This window comes from Scyliorhinus torazame, chromosome 11 (genome assembly GCF_047496885.1).
Source record: "Scyliorhinus torazame isolate Kashiwa2021f chromosome 11, sScyTor2.1, whole genome shotgun sequence".
In the NCBI taxonomy this organism is placed as follows: Eukaryota; Metazoa; Chordata; class Chondrichthyes; order Carcharhiniformes; family Scyliorhinidae; genus Scyliorhinus; species Scyliorhinus torazame.
In genome coordinates, this window is record NC_092717.1 from 158,962,800 (window position 1) to 158,986,152 (window position 23,353).

At 47.1% G+C, this 23,353-nt stretch overlaps 2 protein-coding genes across 5 annotated transcripts in view; one reads left to right on the forward strand and one right to left on the reverse strand.

Annotated features, from left to right (window-relative positions):
• Positions 1-1,766, reverse strand: part of LOC140385605 (inositol monophosphatase 1-like) — a 42,000-nt gene extending 40,234 nt beyond the window's left edge. For 2 of the 4 annotated variants that reach the window (XM_072467923.1, XM_072467922.1), the window contains exon 1: positions 945-1,124. The gene's annotated coding sequence lies outside the window, so the exon portion shown is untranslated. Of the gene's footprint in view, positions 1-944; positions 1,125-1,616 lie in introns of those variants that run through there. The other 2 variants (XM_072467924.1, XM_072467925.1) reach the window with 2 other exon arrangements.
• LOC140385603 (uncharacterized) lies at positions 714-18,293 on the forward strand. Its single transcript, XM_072467920.1, has 2 exons — positions 714-812; positions 15,876-18,293. The coding sequence occupies exon 2, from the start codon at positions 15,898-15,900 to the stop codon at positions 17,113-17,115; it is 1,218 nt and encodes a 405-aa protein (XP_072324021.1). The 5' UTR covers positions 714-812; positions 15,876-15,897; the 3' UTR covers positions 17,116-18,293.
• Positions 18,294-23,353: the final 5,060 nt, after the last annotated feature.

The following is a 23,353-nucleotide window of genomic DNA, read 5'->3' on the forward strand; positions in this document are numbered from 1 at the left end:
AAGAAGCTTGGGCGTCCTCCAGGACAACACAGCTTGCTTGATCGGCACCCCATTCACCACCTTAAACATTCACTTACTCCATCAGCCATGTACAGTAGCAGCACTGCAGGAACTTGTCAAAGCGCCTTTGAAAACACCTTCCAAATCCATGATCTGTACCACCTAAAAATCTGGAGCCCCTAACAGCAGTCCTTGCGGTGTACCTGACCGCAAGGACTGCAGTGGGTTAAGAAGACAGTTTACCACCACCTTCTCAGGGGCAATTATTGGGCAAAAGATGCTGACCTTGCCAGCAATGTTCACATCCCATGAAATGATAAAACAGTATAAATGTAATTATCTTTCTTTTCTCAAATAATGAAAGTTGTTACATCAATGCAATTTTCTCTCTTTGGATACAAGATTACTAATTGGTGGCACAGTGCTTCACAGCACCAGGGACCCGGGTTCGATTCTGACCTCGGTCTGGGTGGAGTTTGCACGTTCTCCCCGTGGGTTTCCTCCGGGTGCTCCGGTTTCCTCCCACAGTCCAAAGATGAGCAGGTTAGGTGGATTGGCCAATGCTAAATTGCCCCTTAGCGTTCAACAGTTAGGTGCGTTAATGGAGAGGGGGATTGGGGGCCTATGTAGGGTGCTCTTTCGGAAGGTCGGTGCAGACTCGGTGGGCCGAATGACCTCTGTTTGTCCTGTAGGGTTTCTATGAAAATGCAGCCATTTTAAAATAAAAACATTGACTGATTTTAATGCCCAGGAAACATTGCAGAGCTCCGTTTAGAGCCCAAGGTCACCATCCACCGCTCTCAGGAGCAAAGGTAAAATGGTCCCAAGGTTTTGAATTAACCTTTTAAACTTTAAAGGGGTGAGGAATTATATACAGTTCTGAGAACAAAGAAGAAAACACGAAAAGCAGGTAGAGAACCATTTATCCCAGGGAGTCATCTCACCGAGAGCGCCGGCTGCTGTCGCCCTGAACCGGGCCTCCTGTCCTCTTCACCGCGCCGGCTGCTGTTTCCCTGAACCCGGGCCGCCTGTCCGCTTTACCTCGCCGGCTGCTGTTCCCCTGAACCGACCCGCCTGTTCGCTTCTGCTCGCCGGCTCCTTCCGGAGTCACCCACTGCTCATGTGCAAACGCAGGGACAGTCTCTAAATTTACAGCGGGAGAGAAAGGCTGCGCATCCTAGAACTAAGAGCAAGTTGTAAAAAAATAATTGCAGGTAGACCATTATAAACCGAGGCTTATAACACGTTGGTCGTTGGGTTCACCCTCTTTCTGTGCGCCTCTTCTATTGAAACAATAATCCCATCTCTCTCCTTCCACTGTCTTGTATTTTTCCATGAAAGGCGCACAGGCCTTTATTTTAACTTATACCGATAACAAAGCATTCCCCACTCTATCATTCCTCAAACACATAAGTGATCATTTAAAACAATGTCTTCTCTCTGCCTTTAATATTCTTTCTATAATTGGATACGCTGAACTGCACAAAATGTTTTCATTCTCCTCCATCTCACTATTCAGCGGCTTACTAATGTGTGTGTGCCCCCATTCCTTGTTTTTTCTTTGCAAAATGTAATCCCTCACCCAGACCGATATGTTGACAGCTCATTGCACTAACCTGTCTTTCTGAAGCTTTTTTTTTTGTAGCCCACCTCATTTGCCAAACACTATCTTTGTGTCATCAGCAAACTTCATCATGAAGGGTCATCAGCTTGAAAGGTTGACTTTGCTTCTCTCCACGGGCACTGCCCTGAACAGCTGAGCACTTTCAGCATTTTCGGTTTGCTCCCTCTCTAAATCTAAACCAGCTAAATTTAGTAACATATATAAACACAAAATATAGTCAAATAAATACAACTTCAAATATTCTTGTCTCAGTCTCACTAAAACTAAACTCCATATTCACCTGGCTTTTAATAATAATCTTTATTGTCACAAGTAGGCTCTCATTAACACTGCAATGAAGTTACTGTGAAAAGTTCCTAGTCACCACACTCTGGCGCCTGTCCGGGTACACGGAGGGAGAATTCAGATGGTCCAAATCACCTAACAGCATGTCTTTCGGAACTTGTGGGAGGAAACCGGAACGTCCGGAGGAATCCCATGCAGACACGAGGAGACTCCGCACAGACAGTGACCCAAGACGAGAATCAAACCTGGGACCCTGGCACAGTGAAGCAACAGTGCTAACCAGTCATATACCATTGACGTCTTACAGCTTGAGAATGAATGGTTCTTTGTGATTCAACAGGAGAGTCCACGCCGAGTTCAGTTAAATAATAAAGGTTTATTTTAGGAGCTCTTGGCGATATCCAACCGAGTGAGGGACTGACCAACTTTATACTGGAAGTGCTCGAGTCACCCTGCCCACTTAACGTGGAAGCTTGTATTCCCCAAGGATTCTGGGAATATGTGACCCCTGACACCGTAGGTCTCATGTGGAAATAGGTTATGACAGCCCCCCCCCCCCCCCCACCCAAGAAGGAGTCTCCACTGTCCATTGACAAGGAGGAGGAGAAACAAAAGGAGAGGAGAGGCAGAAAATCATGTGCCTGAGGCACTGGGTATACAAAGGGGCCATATCTTGTTTTTGTGTATCAATGCCTGCAAGTGGCACCACAGCGGGCTTGTCGGACTACGGAACTGATCCTCCTAGATGGGGTGCACGTCAGGAACCAGGCAAAGATGAGTGTGTTCCAAATGGTAGCATACTTGTTGGCTGCCGACCTGAATGCGGTAGGAGACCAGTGCAGTCTAGCGGAGAATCAGTGGACACCGATGGTGAAATTCCGAATGGACACTGTGTCACACGGAGAAAAATGTTGGAATGGACAATGTGAAGCAGAACAGCGTTGCTGCTGTTCTGGGCATGTTGTACCTCTGCCGCAATATCTGGGCATAACAAACTTAGGCCGGTGTGGAGTCACCGGTTCATGAGCAACTCTTCCGGAGCTACTCGCGTTACTGCGTGTGGTGTGGTCCCGTAGGCGAACAAAAAATGAGCCAATCTTGTATCCATGGAGCCTGCTTGCGGAGCCCCCGCTTTAACATCGGAACGCTCAACGAAGCCGCTAGATGCCAGGTGGTAAGGACCTGTCCTTACATGCCGAATTCCATTGCCTTAATGAACACTGAGAATTCCTCACTGGTAAAGGAAGCCACATTGTCTCTTTTGTGAGGGCCACGAAGAATCCAGCACGGGTTGAAATATAGAAAGAAATAACATTTATTTACAATAGTATATATACACACACGCACACACAGCAGCAGCAACTCCCTTGCTGCTCTCTAGCTGGTTCCAAACTGGCCCGCTTTATTTATGCAGGGAATCTGCTAATGATTTCTCCGCCCCCCCCCTCATTAGAACATAGAAGATAGAACATTACAGCGCAGTACAGGCCCTTCGGTCCTCGATGTTGCGCCGACCTGTGAAACCATTCTAAAGCCCATCTACACTATTCCCTTATTGTCCATATGTCTATCCAATGACCATTTGAATGTCCTTAGTGTTGGAGAGTCCACTACTGTTGCAGGCAGGGCATTCCACGCCCTTACTACTCTCTGAGTAAAGAACCTACCTCTGACATCTGTCTTATATCTATCTCCCCTCAATTTAAAGGCATGTCCCCTCGTGCTAGACATCACCATCCGAGGAAAAAGGCTCTCACTGTCCACCCTATCCAATCCTCTGATCATCTTGTATGCCTCAATTAAGTCACCTCTTAACCTTCTCTCTAACGAAAACAGCCTCAAGTCCCTCAGCCTTTCCTCATAGGATCTTCCCTCCATACCAGGCAACATTCTGGTAAATCTCCTCTGCACCCTTTCCAATGCTTCCACATCCTTCCTATAATGCGGCGACCAGAATTGCACGCAATACTCTAAATGCGGCCCCACCAGAGTGTTGTATAGCTGCAACATGACCTCATGGCTCCGAAATTCAATCCCTCTACCAATAAAAGCTAACACACCATACGCCTTCTTAACAACCCTCTCAACATGGGTGGCAACTTTCAGGGATCTATGTACATGGACACCGAGATCTCTCTGCTCATCCACACTGCCAAGAATCTTACCATTAGCCCAGTACTCAGTCTTCCTGTTATTCCTTCCAAAATGAATCACCTCACACTTTTCTGCATTAAACTCCATTTGCCACCTCTCAGCCCAGCGCTGCAGCTTATCTATGTCCCTCTGTAACTTGTAACATTCTTCCGCACTGTCCACAACTCCACCGACTTTAGTGTCATCTGCAAATTTACTCACCTATCCTTCTACGCCCTCCTCCAGGTCATTTATAAAAATGACAAACAGCAGTGGCCCCAAAACAGATCTTTGTGGTACACCACTAGTAACTGGACTCCAGTCTGAACATTTCCCATCAACCACCACCCTTTGTCTTCTTCCAGCTAGCCAATTTCTGATCCAAACTGCTAAATCTCCCTGAATCCCATGCTTCCGTGTTTTCTGCAGTAGCCTACCGTGGGGAACCTTATCAAACGCTTTACTGAAATCCATATACACCACATCAACTGCTTTACCCTCATCCACCTGTTTGGTCACCTTCTCAAAGAACTCAATAAGGTTTGTGAGGCACGACCTACCCTTCACAAAACCGTGTTGACTATCTCTAATCAAATTATTCCTTTCCAGATGATTATACATCCTATCTCTTATAAACCTTTCCAAGATTTTTCCCACAATAGAAGTAAGGCTCACTGGTCTATAGCTACCGGGGTTATCTCTACTCCCCTTCTTGAACAAGGGGACAACATTTGCTATCCTCCAGTCTTCTGGCACTATTCCTGTAGACACAGATGACTTAAAGATCAAGGCCAAAGGCTCAGCAATCTCCTCCCTAGCTTCCCAGAGAATCCTAGGATAAATCCCATCCAGCCCAGGTGACTTATCTATTTTCACACTTTCCAGAATTGCTAACACCTCCTCCTTATAAACCTCAAGCCCTTCTAGTCTAGTAGCCTGGATCTCAGTAGTCTCCTCGACAACATTATCTTTTTCCTGTGTGAATACGGACGAAAAATATTCATTTAGCACCTCTCCTATCTCCTCGGACTCCAAGCACAGCTTCCCACTACTGTCCTTGACTGGCCCTACTCTTACCCTAGTCATTCTTTTATTCCTGACATATCTAGAGAAAGCTTTAGGGTTATCCTTGATCCTACTTGCCAAAGACATCTCATGTCTGAACCTTCATGTCTCATCTTTACATAAGCCTCCTTCTTCCTCTTGACAAGTGTTTTAACTGCTTTAGTAAACCACGGTTCCCTTGCTACACCACTTCCTCCCTGCCTGACAGGTACATACTTATCAAGGACACGCAGTAGATGTTCCTTGAATAAGCTCCACATTTCCATTGTGCCCATCCCCTGCAGTTTTCCTCTCCATCCGATGCATCCTAAGTCTTGCCTCATCGCATCATAATTGCCTTTCCCCCTGATATAACTCTTGCCCTGCGGTATATACCTATCCCTTTCCATCCCTAAAGTAAACGTAATTGAATTGTGGTCACTATCACCAAAGTGCTCACCTACCTCCAAATCTAACACCTGTCCTGGTTCATTACCCAGTACCAAATCCAATACGGCCTCGCCTCTCGTTGGCCTATCTACATACTGTGTCAGGAAACCCTCCTGCACACATTGGACAAAAACGGACCCATCTAATGTACTCGAACTATAGCGTTTCCAGTCAATGTTTGGAAAGTTAAAGTCCCCCATAACAACTACACTGTTGCTTTCGCTCCTATCCAGAATCATCTTTGCAATCCTTTCCTCTACATCTCTGGAACTTTTTGGAGGCCTATAGAAAACCCCTAACAGGGTGACCTCTCCTTTCCTGTTTCTAACTTCAGCCCATACTACCTCAGTAGACGAGTCCTCATCAAACGTCCTTTCTGCCACCGTAATACTGTCCTTGACTAACAATGCCACCCCTCCCCCTCTTTTACCACCTTCCCTGAGCTTACTGAAATATCTAAATCCCGGCACCTGCAACAACCATTCCTGTCCCTGCTCTATCCATGTCTCCGAAATGGCCACAACATCGAAGTCCCAGGTACCAACCCATGCCGCAAGTTCACCCACCTTATTCCGGATGCTCCTAGCATTGAAGAAGACACACTTTAAACCACCTTCCTGCCTGCCAGTACACTCCTGCAACTTTGAAACCCTACTCATGACCTCACTACTCTCAACCTCCTGTATACTGGAGCTAAAATTCAGGTTCCCAAGCCCCTGCTGAACTAGTTTGAACCCTCCCGAAGAGCATTAGCAAATTTTCCCCCCAGAATATTGGTACCCCTCTGGTCCAGGTGCAGACCATCCCGTTTGTAGAGGTCCCACCGACCCCAGAATGAGCCCCAATTATCCAGAAATCTGAAACCTTCCCTCCTGCACCATCCCTGTAGCCACGTGTTCAACTCCTCACTCTCCCTATTCCTTGTCTCACTATCACGTGGCACTGGTAACAACACAGAGATAATAACTCTGTTTGTCCTAGATCTAAGTTTCCACCCTAGCTCCCTGAATTCCTGCCTTGCATCCCCATCCCTTTTCCTACCTATACCGTTGGTACCTATGTGGACCACGACTTGGGGCTGTTCCCCTCCCCCTTAAGGATCCCGAAAACACGATCCGCGACATCATGCACCCTGGCACCTGGGAGGCAACACATCAACCGTGAGTCTCTCTCGTTCCCACAGAATCTCCTATCTATCCCCCTAACTATGGAGTCTCCAATGACTAATGCTCTACTCCTCTCCCCCCTTCCCTTCTGAGCAACAGGGACAGACTCTGTGCCAGAGACCTGTACCCCATGGCTTAACCCTGGTAAGTCCCCCCCCCCCCAACAGTATCCAAAGCGGTATACTTGTTACTAAGGGGAACGGCCACAGGGGATCCCTGTACTGACTGCTTCCTCCCAGCCCCTCTCACCATCACCCATCTATCTTTATTCTTCGGAGTAACTACATCCCTGAAGCTTCTATCTATGACCAACTCTGCCTCCCGGTTGATCCGAAGTTCATCCAACTCCAGCTCCAGTTCCCTAACGTGGTTTCTGAGGAGCTGGAGATGGGTGCACTTCCCACAGATGAAATCAGCAGGGACACTGACGGCGTCCCTCACCTCAAACATTCTGCAGGAGGAACATTGCACTACCTTCCCTGTCATCCCCTCTCGATTAAAAAAAAAAGAAAAAAGAAAGAGCTTACCTGTTATTCACTCCCCTTCTCAGCAAGCACTCACTCAGCAACCTCTGCGCCCTGCACGATAACACCTGAGGGAAAATAAATAAAAACTACTTACCAGTCACCAGCCAATCCCTTACCTGCAGGCTGTGACGTCACGGTTCAACTTTCCACTTCTACCTGCCCTCGAGCCTTCCTCTTGATCCTTACAGCGGTTGGTTTTTTTTGGTTAGAGGAGGGGGTAGTGCGGGAAACACTGAAGAAGTGTTTCGGGTTTAAGTGTCACTTGACAAGAGTTCCTCCACAAACCACCTCCAAGTTAGGGTGAGCACACGGACGTATGCAAGTTTCCCCTGCAACGACCAATCAGCAGCTCCGCTCTACTGCCCTCTGCTGGATGCTTGTCTTCACTTGAACAGCTAGGGTCTCTTGTTTAGGTACGCCTCCAAGTTAGGGTGAGCACACGGACATATGCAAATTTCCCCTGCAACGACCAATCAGCAGCTCCGCTCTACTGCCCTCTGCTGGATTGGGGACGCTCATACTCCCAAAGGATTGTGGGATTGCCATTAGTCCCCAGCCAGTGGTAAGCAGGCATGTTATAACATCCCCCCCCCCCCCCCCCCCGCAATGTCCAAGGAATCGCCCGAAGACCCTGGCGAAGGAGGGCGTCTGACTCGTTTTGCCGCAGGCCGGACACCATTTGTACGAGGCGCTGGATCGGGTGGCGCGTAACGAGATGGAGAACGGCGCATCCGTGATGAACAGCAGGACAGTTGTACATCCACGGCCCGTGGGCCTGCGGACTCCCCCTCTGAAGTGTCCTATGTCTCAATCTTGGAGACGGAGTCCGCAGCCTCCGTCATCTCAGCGTCTCTATCTCCACGCGGCTCTGCAACGACCTCCGCAGGCTTTGAGTGCGGCACCAGAGGAAGATTGTGAGGAATACTCTCCACTGTGTCTGGTCTCTGTAGCTGTAGAGATGAGCTCCAGGGGCGGGGAATCTTTGGAAGAGATGGTCTTCTGGACCGAACCTGGTCTACATGCTTGCGCTGGAGACAACCCTGGGCTTGCACCTGGTAAGAGATACGGCCTGTTTGGTGAAAGATAACGGCAGGGACCACTGGGCACCACCAGCAAAATTTCGAATGAACACTGGGTCACCGGGCGCAACCTGCCGAATCGGCCAATGCCGAGAAAAACCGCGTCTCTGCCGTTCTTGAGTGCGGCGTACTTTTCCGCCAATGTCCGGGAAAACCATGCTAAGGCAGGTGCGAAGTCTCCGGCCCATTAGGAGTTCCGCGGGAGCTACCCCAGTCAGTGAAACGGACGGGCCTGATAATACGGATGGGCCTGATAATGCCCAAGGTCTCCAAACAAGTGAGCTCCCCTTCTACCTTCTCAAGCAAGGCGTAAGGCACCGGGTGCGCCCAGAAATAGCGCGGCGTGGCTCCTGGTTCGACTTGGATACGGGCTATGGCCCCTTTTATTTTCCCCAAACCGGGCTGTAATACATCTGGGTACCGTCCTAGCACCTCAGTCAACCCTCCAGAACCTGTTTGGAGGATGTGCTGCCACTGCAGCCTCAAATTACGCAACCAGTCCCGACCCAACAGGCTGGGCCTGTGGCCACGGACCACAATAAGTGGGAAATGCCCCTCCTGGCATCCATAAACAGGTGTCATCGTAGTTCCTGCAATGTCCAATGGTTCCCCCGTGTAGGTGGCCAACCTGGCCTGTGTGTCGGTTAATGGAAGGGTCTGTATACACTGCTTGAAGCGGTCGAATGTCCTCTGGGCGATCAGTGAGACTGCTGCGCCAGTGTCCAACTCCATCTCAAGCTGGTGACCACTGACCCGTATTGTCACCATAATGGGGACCACATGGGGAGCTGACACACAATGCAGCTGCAGGCAGTCATCCTTCGTCTCCATGTCCTCAGGAGTAGTCGCTGCAGGTTCATCCAAATGGAAGGTATGGCACCTGGGCTAGCCCCAGTTTCTGTCGGAGCGACGGCGCCTCTGGCGCCCCCAGGACCGGCGTTCTGGAAAAGGATCCCTTCAGGGAGGAACGTCCGATGGCCACTGGCGTTGATCCGGACGTCGCCTCGCCCAAGGTACCGGAGGGGTGCAGGGAGACACTTTTGGACAGAAGGGGTTGCACCTCAAGGCGTGCACCTCCATTCCCTGTATCTCCTGCACTCCCCGTTCTGCGCTCTCTCGGGACAATACTATTTGAATGGCTTGTTGAAAAGTCAATGTTGGCTCAGCTAACAACTTTCTCTGGGTGGCCGCATTGTTAATACCGCAAACCAAACGGTCGCGTAACATTTCTGACAAGGTCTCACCATAGTCGCAGTACTCCGCAATCCTCCGTAGCCTGGATAGAAACCCTGCAAGGGATTCTCCTGGGGTCCTCTCAGCAGTATTAAACCGATAATGCTGGACTATCGTGGACAGGGTTGGGTTAAAATGTTGCCCCATCAAGTTCACAAGTTCATCAAACGCCTTGGTATCCAACGCAGCTGGGTACATAAGGCTCTGAATCACCCCAAACATATGCGGGTCGCAGGCGGTGAGCAAAATGACCACCTGGCACTCGTTTTCGGTGATGTTGTTTGCCCGGAAATAGTAACGCATCCGTTGTGCGTACTGGTTCCAACTTTCCAGCGCAGCATCAAAAACATCCAAACGTCCAAACAGAGGCATGGTGTAATAGAAAAACAACTTCCAACCTGTATCCAACAAAAATCTAGATAGGTGGCTTCAGCAGTGTAGACAGCTATCCACTTTAACCCTCGTCGCCAATTTTGTGAGGGCCACGAAGAATCCAGCATGAATTGAAGGATAGAAAGAAATAACATTTATTTACAATAACATATATATACAACAGCAGCAGCAACTCCCTTGCTGCTCACTCCTCTCTAGCTGGTTCCAAACTGGCCAGCTTTATTTATGCAGGGAATCTGCTAATGATTTCTCAACCCCCCCCTCCCCCCGCCCCTCATTGGGGGAGCTCATACTCCCAAAGGATTGTGGGATTGTCATTAGTCCCCAGCCAGTGGTAAGCAGGCAGGTTATAACAGACTCTAACAAGTATCTTGGGATGCCATGCTTGGAAAAGAGAGGGCCAGTTTATTGGTGGCAGCGCCGTGGACCAGAGAGGACCAAACATTCAAACAATAGGTTTGGATTCTGTGCGAAGAACGGGATAGGGATGGAATTGTTTTATGTACCATGTTTATGTTGCTGTTATCGTTATTATTATAAAAACTATAAATACCCGAATAAACTGGTTTAAAAAAAAGATTTGGATTCTAATGGCACAGTGGCACACTGCTGCCTCATGACGCTGAGGACCCGGGTTCGATCCCAGCTTCGGATCACTATCCGTGTGGAGTTTGCACATTCTCCCCATGTTTGCGTGGGTCTCAGCCCCACAACCCAAAGATGTGCAGAGTAAGTAGACTGGCCATGCTAAATTGCCCCTTAATTGAAAAAAAAAGCATTGGTTACTCTAAATTCATTTTTTAAAATCTTTTTTTTTTTAATGGATTCTAGTCGTTGCAGTCAGCGCTTTCCAATTAACTAAGTGAGCCAGGATTAAAAAGGGAAAAACTTCCAGGAGTAAAGGGTCTCATGCTAAAAAGGACCAGGACACAGCCATGGTCCACTGACACATGCTCCTCGCATGAGACAAAGTAGAGAAAAGGCTACTCATCCAAATCTCCCTCAACCGCTCTTAACATCCCGGCTAAGAAGGAACATGCCAAGCATAAGTGTTGGCAACAGGATACCAACCACAGTACAGGACCACGCCCAGACCCGCACCCTCGTGCACTTAGGAGTCAGTAAACCAAGGATACTCAGAACACATCACGAATCAGCCTTTCAGGTATCCCTAGTAAGTATCTTAGAGAAGCAACGTCCAGAGTATAAAGGGACAAGAGGATACCAGCCTCAGTACCAAACCTGACCGAGTCTGGCACATTCTTGCACAAAGGATTCAGTACTCCTAGGATACCCAGCACCTGCCAAGACTCTCCACCCAACTGGCCTCACTCCTCAGTAACTGCACCCAAGGCAGTGCACCGCGGTGCCCCACAGATACTGGAAAAATCACGTCATCCTCAACCAAGGAGAACCCACCACCAAGAGAATGAATCGTCAAGGCACAAATATTAGGCATCTTGGAAGAGGGCCGATCCCCTCCCCCTGATACGATAAGGGAAACCCCATAACCCCAACAGACCAAATCAGGACCTGCAACAGCATGCTGCCCACCCAGATAAAGAGAAGAAACCCCAATAAGGCAGGAACGCCCAGATTAACCAAAGAACATCAGGCTCAGACCAGCACTGTATGCCATTGCAAGAGGATACTAGGGGACAGAGTATCACTGCATCAACAGACACAAATACTTCCTCCCCAAGGAAGACACAACCACAAGAAGAGCACTCAGGAAGCCACCATATAAGAACTTGGAGGAGAGCACCAATCTCCCATATCTCGCCTACCCTCAACCAAAGAACGGATCCAACAATGCCGATCCACAGTAAACAGACTCTCCTTCCAACAAATCGAGCAAGGATTAACCAATCACACCTAGGGCATGCCGCCACACATTTCCCCCTACTTCAACAATTCCAGAGATGCCAACCACAAAGAAGAATCACAAGGAACCCAGTCCACTCTAGGATACATGTTCTGTCTGGGCTTTCGTAGGAGACAAGCAGAGATTCTCAAGACTCAAATTAACAAAAATACAAAATAAAAACCCGATAGGGATAGCTCTAACTGGAGGCTTTCCTCAATCCAAGTGAGGACTTATGTAACACTCCCACCCATCACCACGCCGACCATGCACCCCCTCGAGTATGTGAAACTTGATACCATTTGAACTGATTTTGCAGAGATTCCTTTGTCTTTTAGTTCAGTCGTTTTCTGGAATGAAAGAGGCTGGATGTCTCTTACATTTCTGTAAGATGATTAAGCTTGCAAGCTAAATAAATAACTTCTGTTTACGTGCGAATCCGTCTCAACTTTTATTGAGGCCAGACTGACAGAGAAAGAAATTTGGAGATCAACATTTGGTGCCGAAACCCGGGATTTCTCTGGGCGATCCTGTTCCAACTGCGAAATCAGAATTAGACTGATTATGAACAGGAGGACGGGAACAAAGGGCCCTCAATGTAGAAATGGAAAACGACCAGCATTGATTGTTCCCCTCTTCTTATCGTCTGATTAGTCTGGTCACTCGCGGTTGGCACAGAAAGACCGCCTCGACGAAATCACAGGTCAGTCTGGGGATTAGCACTTTAATTGATGGGATTTCATATTGTTGTTTCGGCTTGGGTTAGGGTTTTGGGCTGATGGGACTTTAAATAATAAAGGTTCAGTCTATTATTAGGGTTCAGAGGCTGATGTGACTTAAATAATAAAGGTTCAGTCTATTATCAGGGTTCAGAGGCTGATGGGACTTTAAATAATAAAGGTTCAGTCTATTATATGGGTTCAGGGGCTGATGGGACTTCAATAGATGGGGGTTCAGTCCAGTATAACTGTTTTTAAATCTGAAGATGGTTCAACTCTATGTGTGAGTGTTTTAAATATATAGTTGATTAAGCTAAAATTGTCTCCTTGGACTGTAAAGTTCCGAGGTCTAGTTGAGATTGTGAGGTTGAAGCAGAAGTCTCTCAAAGGGTTAACAGCAGCAGGCGGAGTTGAAAACAGACAGTGCTTCTCACTCAGGCCTTGAGATAACAGTCTGCAGTGTAATCGGATACCTTTCCTTTGAGTCAGTGAACACCAGCAAAGTTACGTTTTGAATTAATTAAAGGAAACCAGTGGGTTTCTCCATCTCTTTGATAAAAGTTATTATTTTCGAAAGCAATTGATTGAAATTGCCAGAATCTTAAATTTCACTTACTTGAAATAAGGTTTATCTCATTTTATCTGGAGATTAATAGAAACTTAAAGAAGATCATGGACACCATTTTAAAAAGTGTCAATCTGGAGATGATAATTGATTTTGCTAATACTTATGTGTATGTAACAGAAAAAAACTTGTTAAAAGAAAAATTGTTAAGATAAAGAAATAATTAAGTTGTAAATGTTATACAAGTTTGTGTTAAGCAAATTGTAAATTTAGTTCTGAGTTGAGATCAGAGCTAAGCTTGCAAGTTGCAGTAATTCAATTTGAATTTTCAAACATTTTTAAGTAAAAAAAAAAAGAGAGCAAATAGAGAAAAGAAGGACACAGATCTTGAATGCGTTGAATAGCACATTTCAAAGGCCCATAAATCTTTCTGTTATCTTAGACCTAAAACCTAGGAAGATTGATGAGCCATAGGAATGTCTGGGGCGTTTTAATGAAATCTACCGGGGGCAGTCAGGCGATTTGCTGTATCAAAATGGTCAGAATTCCCCTCAATACTGTGCTATGTTAATGCATTGCCTACCACCTTCTGTGGTTACTGCTGTGAAATGTAATAACATGAATTGGACAGAGAACGACCCTTCCCAGATGGCAAGGGCAGTCAGATTTTACTGGAAGGAGGGTGTAGGCCAAGAAGGAGGCTCAGTTACAAAGGTTAAGACTGAGTATGTAATGAAAAAGGATGATCTGCGATCCCAACAAGCAGCAGAAATGGTAGTTTACCAGCAGGAGCTCCAATATAGTGACTTTGGGTGGGTGGATCAGCGAAGAGGAGGATGAGACAACAGTGCTATATTTCTATCACCCCCCAGTGGTGGACGTTAGACATTGAACAGCCACTATCACTGCATCACGTTACCCTGGCCTATGACAGAACTGGACGAAACAGGGAGTTGGAGGACAAATACCGGCCATTACTTGAGACCGAATGGCCAGTCAAGGTTACAGCCACAGTCACGGGAAAAGAAGGTACAGCCGATTTTGTTACAATATCACCACATTTATGGCCACAGTCAGCTTCGGTAAGCCCTCATATTACACGTCAGGTCCATGACCAGTACCATGCCAGGGATATGGGGCGAATGGTCAGCATCTTACCGCAGCTCGTCAGAATAGGTATGAGATATACCTTTTGAACAATCCACGTCTGACATTTAAACACTGTACCACTATCAATCCAGCCTGTTTTCTTAGTGGTCCCCCTGTCCATGAAGACGCACCTGGCCACGACTGTTTAGCCTTGATTCAGGAAACTACCACAATAAGGGGCGATTTGAGTGACATTTTGTCAGAACAACCTGACATGATTATGTGTGGTCAAATATCCCACCGGGGTTTAGTTAATGACCTACTGCAGGCCCTCCTTCTGCCAGCGCAGATTTCCGTTATTAAATGCGCTGCCCACACGAATGGTACAACCCCAGTTGACGTTGGTGATGAACGGGCAGATCGTGCAGCGCGCACAGCCGCACAAATTCAGCAAGTGATGGTGCCTAAAATGTTAAGTCAGACTAAACGATCTACTATGAATGTGTCTGCTTCTGACAAGCCAATGCCAACCATCCAAGACGTCATAAGGTTACAGGAGGACGCTCCTGAGAGTGATAAACAAATGTGGAAACGGTTAGGTTGTACATATGATTCTGTTTCCTCTTTATGGACCACGCCTGCACATCAGACTTGTATGTCTGATGTACTGGCTTTATGGGTCATCGAATGTGTACACTTTGCAACTCATTGTGGGGCTCGGGGGACTAGTGATTTGTTGCTGGACACTTGGTGGCACCCTAAAATGCAGGGGTTGGCCCAAAGTATCAGTAATCGGTGTTTGATTTGTCAGCAATATAACACCGGAAAAGGTATCCCTTGTGGGAAGGGGCAAACCCCGTTGCCCAGTGGTCCCTTTGAGACGCTCCAAATGGATTACATTGAGTTGGAAAGGTGTCAATGTTATAAATATGTTTTGGTCATTGTGGATGTGTTCAGCAGATGGGTTGAGGCGTATCCGACTATCGATAATAAAGCTGTTACTGTGGTTAAAGTCTTGATGAGGGAAATCATTCCCCGGTACGGTATACCAGCTCAGTTAAGTTCTGATAATGGGCCTCATTTTATTGGACAAATTAACAAGGAGTTTTGCTCCCAGTTGGGCATACGCCAGCAGTTACACTGTGCTTACAGACCACAGGCAGCCGGGGTGGTTGAAAGACACAATCAGACCCTCAAAACTAAATTGGCTAAATTAAGAGCAGACACGGGACTGACATGGCTTAAGTTGCTCCCCGTTGCCCTCTTCCAGCTGCGGGTTACACCTGCGGGACCAGCCCGGCTCTCTCCCGCCGAGATTCTTTATGGCAGGCCTCTTAGAACTCCCTGGAGCCTGCAGGTTCCCAGACGGGTTCAGTTTCATCAGATGACTGAAGAAATGACCACCTATGTTCTAGCCCTTACGCAAGTGCTCAAGGAACTCCATGGCCCAGTCCGTGCGGCTCACCAGCCATTGCCCCAGTACCTAGCTCACTTTCAGTCCAGCCCGGTAGTTATGTAATGGTCAAAAATTGGACTAGGAAGGGGTCGGAGCCGCGATGGGACGGGCCCTTCCAAGTTCTCCTTACCACCCCCACAGCAGTTAAAGTGGAGGGGCGAAGTGCTTGGGTCCACCTACATCACTGTAAATTGAGTCCATCTCCACTACTGTAAAAGGTCGGATACTAACCTGCCTCCCTTCTCCAGTGCTATTTTACAGGTGTGGAGCATGATGGAGTGGCTACGCATCGTCTGTCTGATATTTGGCCTCACTTCGCTTGGCGTGTTATTGGCGATGGACATGGAAAAGGGGAATATTATGTATCTGTGTAGCCCCAACCAATCTACAAGGATACATCACCTATGCAAAGGTGATGTTCTTCACTGCCCCCATATACGAGGACATGGTATCGACTCATGGAAGGTCATCAAAGTTAAGGAGAATGCGGGAGTCATGAAGCAGCTGCACCGGTCCCGGCGATGGGAAGGGAACATTATATGGACATTGCCTTGTTTTTGGAATACATGTAAATTTGATTTTGGATGTGTTAAAAGTGGTACAATAAAGGTAACATCAGGCTGTCAGAAGAGTGTAGGAAGAGACCATGAGAAAGAGAAAGGGACTAGAGAGAGGACGGGGCGTGTGAGAAGGGAAGTACAGCTAGAACGTAGGTTACCGGGAGATGCACTTAAGTTAATTAAAGGCCAAACTGAGGAAAACCCGGGTAGTATGAATCTCTTCTACCAGATTTACCACCGTCTGTATGGCCAGGGACGGGTTGTCTGCTACCCAAACCCCGCAGCGGTGTCTAGGTTATTTTCTGTTTCACCGCTTTGGGGCACTCCCCAAACGGTGGTTCATTGTCAGCGTTCCGAGCCATTGCCCGAGCAAGTCACTCTTCCTTACGATCCGGATTCAGCACCACCGGCTATTTGCCTTCTCCTTCCTCGGGGTAATCCCCACTCACAGTACGATAGGCTGCGACGGTGGAGGGCGTACATACCTAGCCACTTCACTCCCAATAGGGATTCCCGGTCGTACGAGAATTGCTTCAGCAGTGAAGGGTACGGCTGTTTGCTGGTAGAGGTGGACACAAATATAACATGTCTGTTTCCCACCTGTACGGACAGGAGGTGCCATATCACCCAGGCGTCTGGCCAATGCGTTTGTTATAGCACCACTTGCGTTCCATTGAACGCTGGCCTCCAGCTCCTTTGTGGCTGGGCGAATGTCTCTCATATCACTGTCGGGAATAGGGCTTTCCGCATTGCTGGGCGGCCCGAATGGGCATTTCAAAATTGGATAAACTGGGCTACTGGGAGGTCCTTACGCAACCGATATGCTGATTGTGATGCTAGTCTCCACACGGAACAAGGATACTACTTTTTATTTAATGGTACGGCGACCAACGTTTTGTCACCCCATTTCCCCGCCGAATTGCTATAGGGACTCTAGTCCCTACCACAGTCCCCTGCCCTTCGGCGTGGAACCTGCATAATCAGTTAGCACGCCGGGCAGTCTCTGCTGAATTTTGCGAGAACTGGAAAAAACCTCAGGTTCTTGCACCCAACCGGGGCCACTCAGCCGGGTGGGGCATTCTGAGCGTATTGACACTGGGAGGTGTGGGGGGTTCCTTGGCTGTTAGTGATCGGAATTATTTTATTTGCGGCCTTACCATCTTGGGAAATGAAACCTTGGGAGCCCTCGGGGCAATAACTAAGGAGTTGTCTCAGCTACGGTTGTTTGCAATGCAGAACCGGTATGCTCTTGACTATCTTCTGGCCCGTGAGGGTGGGGTATGCGCCATAGTACAGGGCAAGTGTATTATGGGGATTCAGGACTTGACTGCTAACATTACTAAATTTATGGATCGCATACGGGATCACTTGGACGGGATGCAGGATCCTGGCTCTTGGGGTAACTGGGGATTTGGAGGATGGAAGGACTGGTTGATAAATATGGCCATGTATCTAGTGGTAGCTATCGGCTGCATCTTTGTGGGCCTGGCCATCCTTAAATGTGTGATGGGTAGAATGCGGGGTGCACTAGATCAGATCACCGCCCCAATCACCGAGAAAAAAAATTTAACTGTTAAAATCCATGAGGGTGAAGCAGATGAAGGGGGGCTAAGACAGGAATTGGAAATGCAGCGACGGATCTTTTTAGATGAGGGACCGTAGCTATAGATTGGATAGTTCGGTTATCATGGAATGATAAAAGGAGGGAATGACGAATGTGATATAAAATAGTTACTTTAGAGTTACTAGTTAATGTAATGTAGAAATAAGCCACTTTGATTTTTGCAGTTAGGGACAAAGGAATTTGAGACCGCATGGAAAAAGCAGGAAGAGGTGTGTCTATGAGGGTGATGCTTCATTGATAGGGGCCAGAGAAAGGGATTGGAAGTGAGCCAATCAGAATAGATCGAACAGGTCAGGAGGGACCTAGGCTGACCTATGTCCGTCGAGTATGTGAAACTTGATACCATTTGAACTGATTTTGCAGAGATTCCTTTGTCTTTTAGTTCAGTCGTTTTCTGGAATGAAAGAGGCTGGATGTCTCTTACATTTCTGTAAGATGATTAAGCTTGCAAGCTAAATAAATAACTTCTGTTTACGTGCGAATCCGTCTCAACTTTTATTGAGGCCAGACTGACAGAGAAAGAAATTTGGAGATCAACAATGATTCTACTTATCTTCTCTATAAACGAGGTGAGGGGTGTCTAAAATGCATTCCCTCATAAATGAAAGGATTACAGCCCATAAAAAGGGGCACAGCAGTGCACAAACCACATTTCACATTATCAACATAGTATAATTTTGCCAAAACAGGATAACAGGCGACCCTCACCCTTGCCAGGAAAAAAGGAAATGAAGCCCAGGATTAGTAATGAACTTCAGGATAATAACATCATCCATGGTGCTTGAAAAGAATCATCCAGCAACCCTCAGGATCCCTCCAAAGTTCCATTGAGTGAAGTGCTTTCACCTCCGCCAAGGCAGCAATGAACCTAAGTCTCGGGGGGAATGGCTTAACATACCCAATCGCCTTCAACCCCTCACAACGAACACCGAGGAACAGGACAACATAAGACCAGTGGTCGAGACCTCCGACTGATCCAGGCCTCAAAGACTGGCTGCAATGTGCCCCATTGAACTTGAAACGCCTTCAAATTGAGCTCACGAAAGCATGGCAGCCAAATCTCAAAATTGGTTGGAAATTCGCCCCATACTCCTCACAAGAGTCTGGGGTCAAGTAGTCCGGTCCCTACTCCACAAGTTGGTCAGGATAGACGACATACCATACAACAGGATTTTCAAGGACCAAACGCAAGCCCTCACCAGGGAAATTGCTCTTATCAAGTAACAGGATTCTCGGATTCTCTTCTCCGCTTTCACTATTCCCTCAAGGATATTTTGCAGTTCATCAAGGTGAGCATCAAAAGCCTACCCTACCGAGCCAAGTTCGTCATCCAGAACATAATTTGCAATGGCAGCCATCATCTTGATGCCAACAGCATCACCGAGGCGTAGAGGCCCACTCACCAGCAAACACGCCGCTGCAAGCTGGGTCCCACCCCAGTCATCTCCGACCACCTCAAACAAACAAAGTGAACAGCTCGTTCCTCTATCATACCAGTAACCACAACTCCAATTCCCCATTCACAAACAGCCCCACATCTTACCTTCCCTCTGTCATTGACTATCACAGTAGCCATGTCCACTTCCGCACAATGTAAAAATAAAGGCCACCACAAAAACTTATATAAACAAAATCATAAAAGCTTGTATACAAACATCAATTAATCACCGTTGTATAGTCCCTTGGTGCTTATGTTCCATTTGCTTTGCCTGTCCTAATGTTCCTATGTGGTACTATCCCAGTGCTTGGAACATGCCTGATGGATGGTTGCTGTTTTTCAGTGGAGGAGACGGCGGATAACCTTGAAGGACAAACAACTCTGCCCAGAAAGGCCCAGCTGCAGAGTGCACCGCCATCTTGGCATGGGTGACAGCAGTCCTAACAGCCAAGGGAAAGGGAACTGATGGAGTGGCAGGGTGGGAGGACAAATGCTGTCATCCTGAAAGAGGATGTTCATGTTCAATGCAGTTTCTATCACTTTCCCAGGTTGATGCTTGAGCAATCGTAGTAAACTGTTGGAGAACAGATTTCTTAACCACTGTGACATCCTGCAAGTCCCTTTGAATACTGATATGGCTATGATGGCTGCAGTCGGAACGCACAGGGTAGTAAGCAGAAACTGACCTTGCATGAGAGCAGTCTGACCTTGCATGACAGAAGACTGAGTTTCCACAGAAGCAGCCATAATTTGGTTGGTTGTTGCTTGTAATGGAAGCTGAAGTATTTGTTAGCAGATGCTGGACCAATGGCTGGAGCCATAATTGTGCTCATGAGTTCGCCACCACTTCCAAGCTCTGCTCAATTCCCTTTGCAAAGTCGGTGTCAGACTGCTCAATGCTCTTTGACCTGGGGTATACAGGCTTTCTGGCAGTCTTGCCAATGCACCAACATTTCAATGTACAAACTAAACTGCCTTTTAAGACAGCATGCCCCATAAAAGTGCAGTGGAAGCTCTGCCTTCTTTCATATACGGTCAACTGGTCTCGTGGTCTCGGTTTGAGCTTGCTGCAAAGCAAGTTCAAACTGCTGCCATCATAGCCATATCAGTATTCAAAAGGGTTTACTGGGTGCCATAGCAGGTCAGCAATCTATTTTCCAGCAGGTTACTCGAATTGCCGAAGCATTAATCTGGGAAAGTGACACAGGCTCAATCAAAGCACTTATCTGAGTTCTCTACAACCGACCCTGCGCTTAACCCTGCCCCACCTTCTGCCAAGTTGGCGTCTACACTACCATTGATCCCTTTGATCGATTGGGGAACATTACTTAAAGGGATGACAGTGGATTGGCAATGGCAAACAATCAAAGAGCGCATGGGGGAACTGCAACAATTGTTTATTCCAGTCTGGCAAAAAAGTGAAACGGGAAATCCATGGCTTACAAGGGTAATTAGAGATAGTGTTCGATCTAAGGAAGGATACAAATTGACCAACAGAAATAGTCTGAGGATTGAGAGCACAGCGAAGGACCAAGGGATTGATTAAGAAAGGGAAAATAGAGTGCGAGAGTAAACTTGTAGGATACATAAAAGCTGCACATAATGTGGCCTCACCAATGCCCTATACAATTGCAGTAAAACATCCTATTCCCATACTCAAATCCCCTCGCTATGAAGGCCAACATACCATTTGCCTTCTTTACTGCCTGCTATATCTATGCGCTTACTTTCAGCGACTAATGCACGAGGACACCAAGGTCTCTCTGAGTGTCCACCTCTTTCAATTTACACCCATTCAAATAATAATCTTCCTTCCTAGTTTTGATACCGAAGCAGATAACCTCACATTTATCCACATTATACTGCATCTGCCATGCATATGCCCACTCGCCCAGCCTGTCCGAATCCCGCTGAAGCATCTCTGCAGCCTCCATGCAGGGGGCTAATGGTTTGAGTCTGGATGACTGTTTGTCAAAGCCTCCATTGGAGGTTTGGACAGAAAAATCCTATGCTGGTAAATTGGTAGTTTTCTGTCTGATCAGCTTTGGACACATGAGATCAGATGCTGACCAGAAGATTTGGGCCAATGTTTCTTTAACATCAATGTCTTCTTGCTCTTCCAACTACTTGGCCAGGTAGCAGTCTTTGGTATCTGAAAGGAGAAAAACCCAAATGTAAGAATGTGGTGAGCAGGAGTTGGGGGAAGCATAAGGTATATGCTTACATCATTTGCAGCTTGCAACTTAGAAGAGATTGTGGGATGAATTGGCAATGAGGTGTGAGAAGGAGGATTGAATAGGTTACAGTCCTCTTCAGTGTTTTCAGTCTCAGGGTTGACTATGGCCTCAACTATGGCTGCTTCACTGCTGGCAAGATTTCTTCCTTTAAGCTCATGGTCCCCCATACTTATAAACACCCACTCTCTCTGGTTTTGACCCACCTTGTCCTGCAAGAGAAGTCATTGTGTTAGTGAGCATGGTGCAATCCGATCAGGTGAGGTGGCTGTCATGCTTGGATAGTTAGCAGTGAGTGCAAGCTGTGAGGTTTCTGCAGTGCAAAACATGGGAGTGTAAGGTGAAGTTATGAACGTTTAAGTTCTAACTGAAATAATTTGTTGGTTGGGTGTGGTGAATTGAGCCCGAGGCTAATTGTGTAGCTGGGATGATACTGGGGTGTGCATTAATTTACCTTGATCATTCATGTGAGGTCACTGAACTTTATGTGGCCCTTTGACTCCTGGCATTGATCCCCTCAGCAATCTGCTGTCATTGCCTTCTGAGAGATTGCCTGGGGACCCTCCACACCTCCTGTATAAAGGGCACATCTCTCCTCCTGGAACCTCGTTGGCCAAGGCCTCCAATGCAGCATCAGATTATCTTGGAGCCCACGCTCTCTTCTGGTGATCCAGGCTTGTATGTTTCCCAGGTCAGAATACACTCTCAGTTAAACTTCCATTATCTGCTCTGGCCACACACAGTGCACATCCCCTTTAAAAGATGTAGAGTGGATTTAAGCAGCTCTGGTTAGCTTTAACTGATGTTAGCCTTTCTCAATTTTGGGCCCATGCAGATTAGTGCAGATGCAATGGCTGCAAACTATATTTCATGGTAATGAGAAGGCAGCATGACATTGGCATTTGCCTGCCTCAAAAGTGGATTAATCATGCTTTGTGATCCTGCACATGTTTTTGGGGGTTATCAAATCTTGCAGCTTCAATATGTGGGCTTGACTTTAAGCTGTAGAAATCATCATTAATTGAGTAGTAAGAGCCCCATATCGGGGTCAATAAATACCACAAATTGAACTTGAGAATCTACCCACTGCAACATTTAAAAAGGCCCAGATTTGGGCAGCCAAATCAGTTGCCAGCTTCGGGAGGTTTCTCATTCAAATTGAGACCCAATAGGAACAAAGGATCCAAAATACCATTTTTAGAGAACCGGTCCAATGTTAGTGTTCAAGGGACCCTGTAACAATACATTTCACATTTTCTGGATCAGTTGGAACAGGAATTTCTATTCTGTGCCTGAATAATACTGCAGCTTGTTACAGATCTGTGTCTGACCCCCTCGGTGGCACAATGGTTAGCACTACTGATTCACAGTGCTCGGTACCTGTGTTCAATTCTGGCCTTGGGTGACTATCTGTATGGAGTTTGCACATTCTCCCAGTGTCTGAGTGGGTTTCCTCTGGGTGCTCCAGTTTCCTCTAACAGGCCAAAGATGTGCGTTAGGTGGATTAGCCATGCTAAATTGCCTTTTAGTGTTCAGGAATGTGCAGGGTAGGTTACGGGGATAAGGCGGGGCGGTTGGAGAGTGGGCATAGGTAGGGGGCACCTTTGGAGGGTCAGTTTATACTCAATGGGCCCAATGGCCTCCTTTGCACTGTAGGGATTCTATGATATAATCCTTTAAAAATAATCGTATTCCAAAGTTTGTTTAGGACAGTTCAGCCACGAGAGAGTGGGTAGGTATGTGGCAAATACAATTCAATGCTTACAAATATGAAGTGCTAAATTTTAGGAAAAATAATCCTATCACCCTATCGATCACCAAGTCGTCCACTAAAATTGTAAAAATTGTCCAATCCACACCTGCTTGCATC

What these genes read in the sequence shown, in the direction of transcription:
- LOC140385603 (XM_072467920.1), top strand. Translation starts at nt 15,898, where the DNA reads ATGATGGAGTGGCTACGCATCGTCTGTCTGATATTTGGCCTCACTTCG.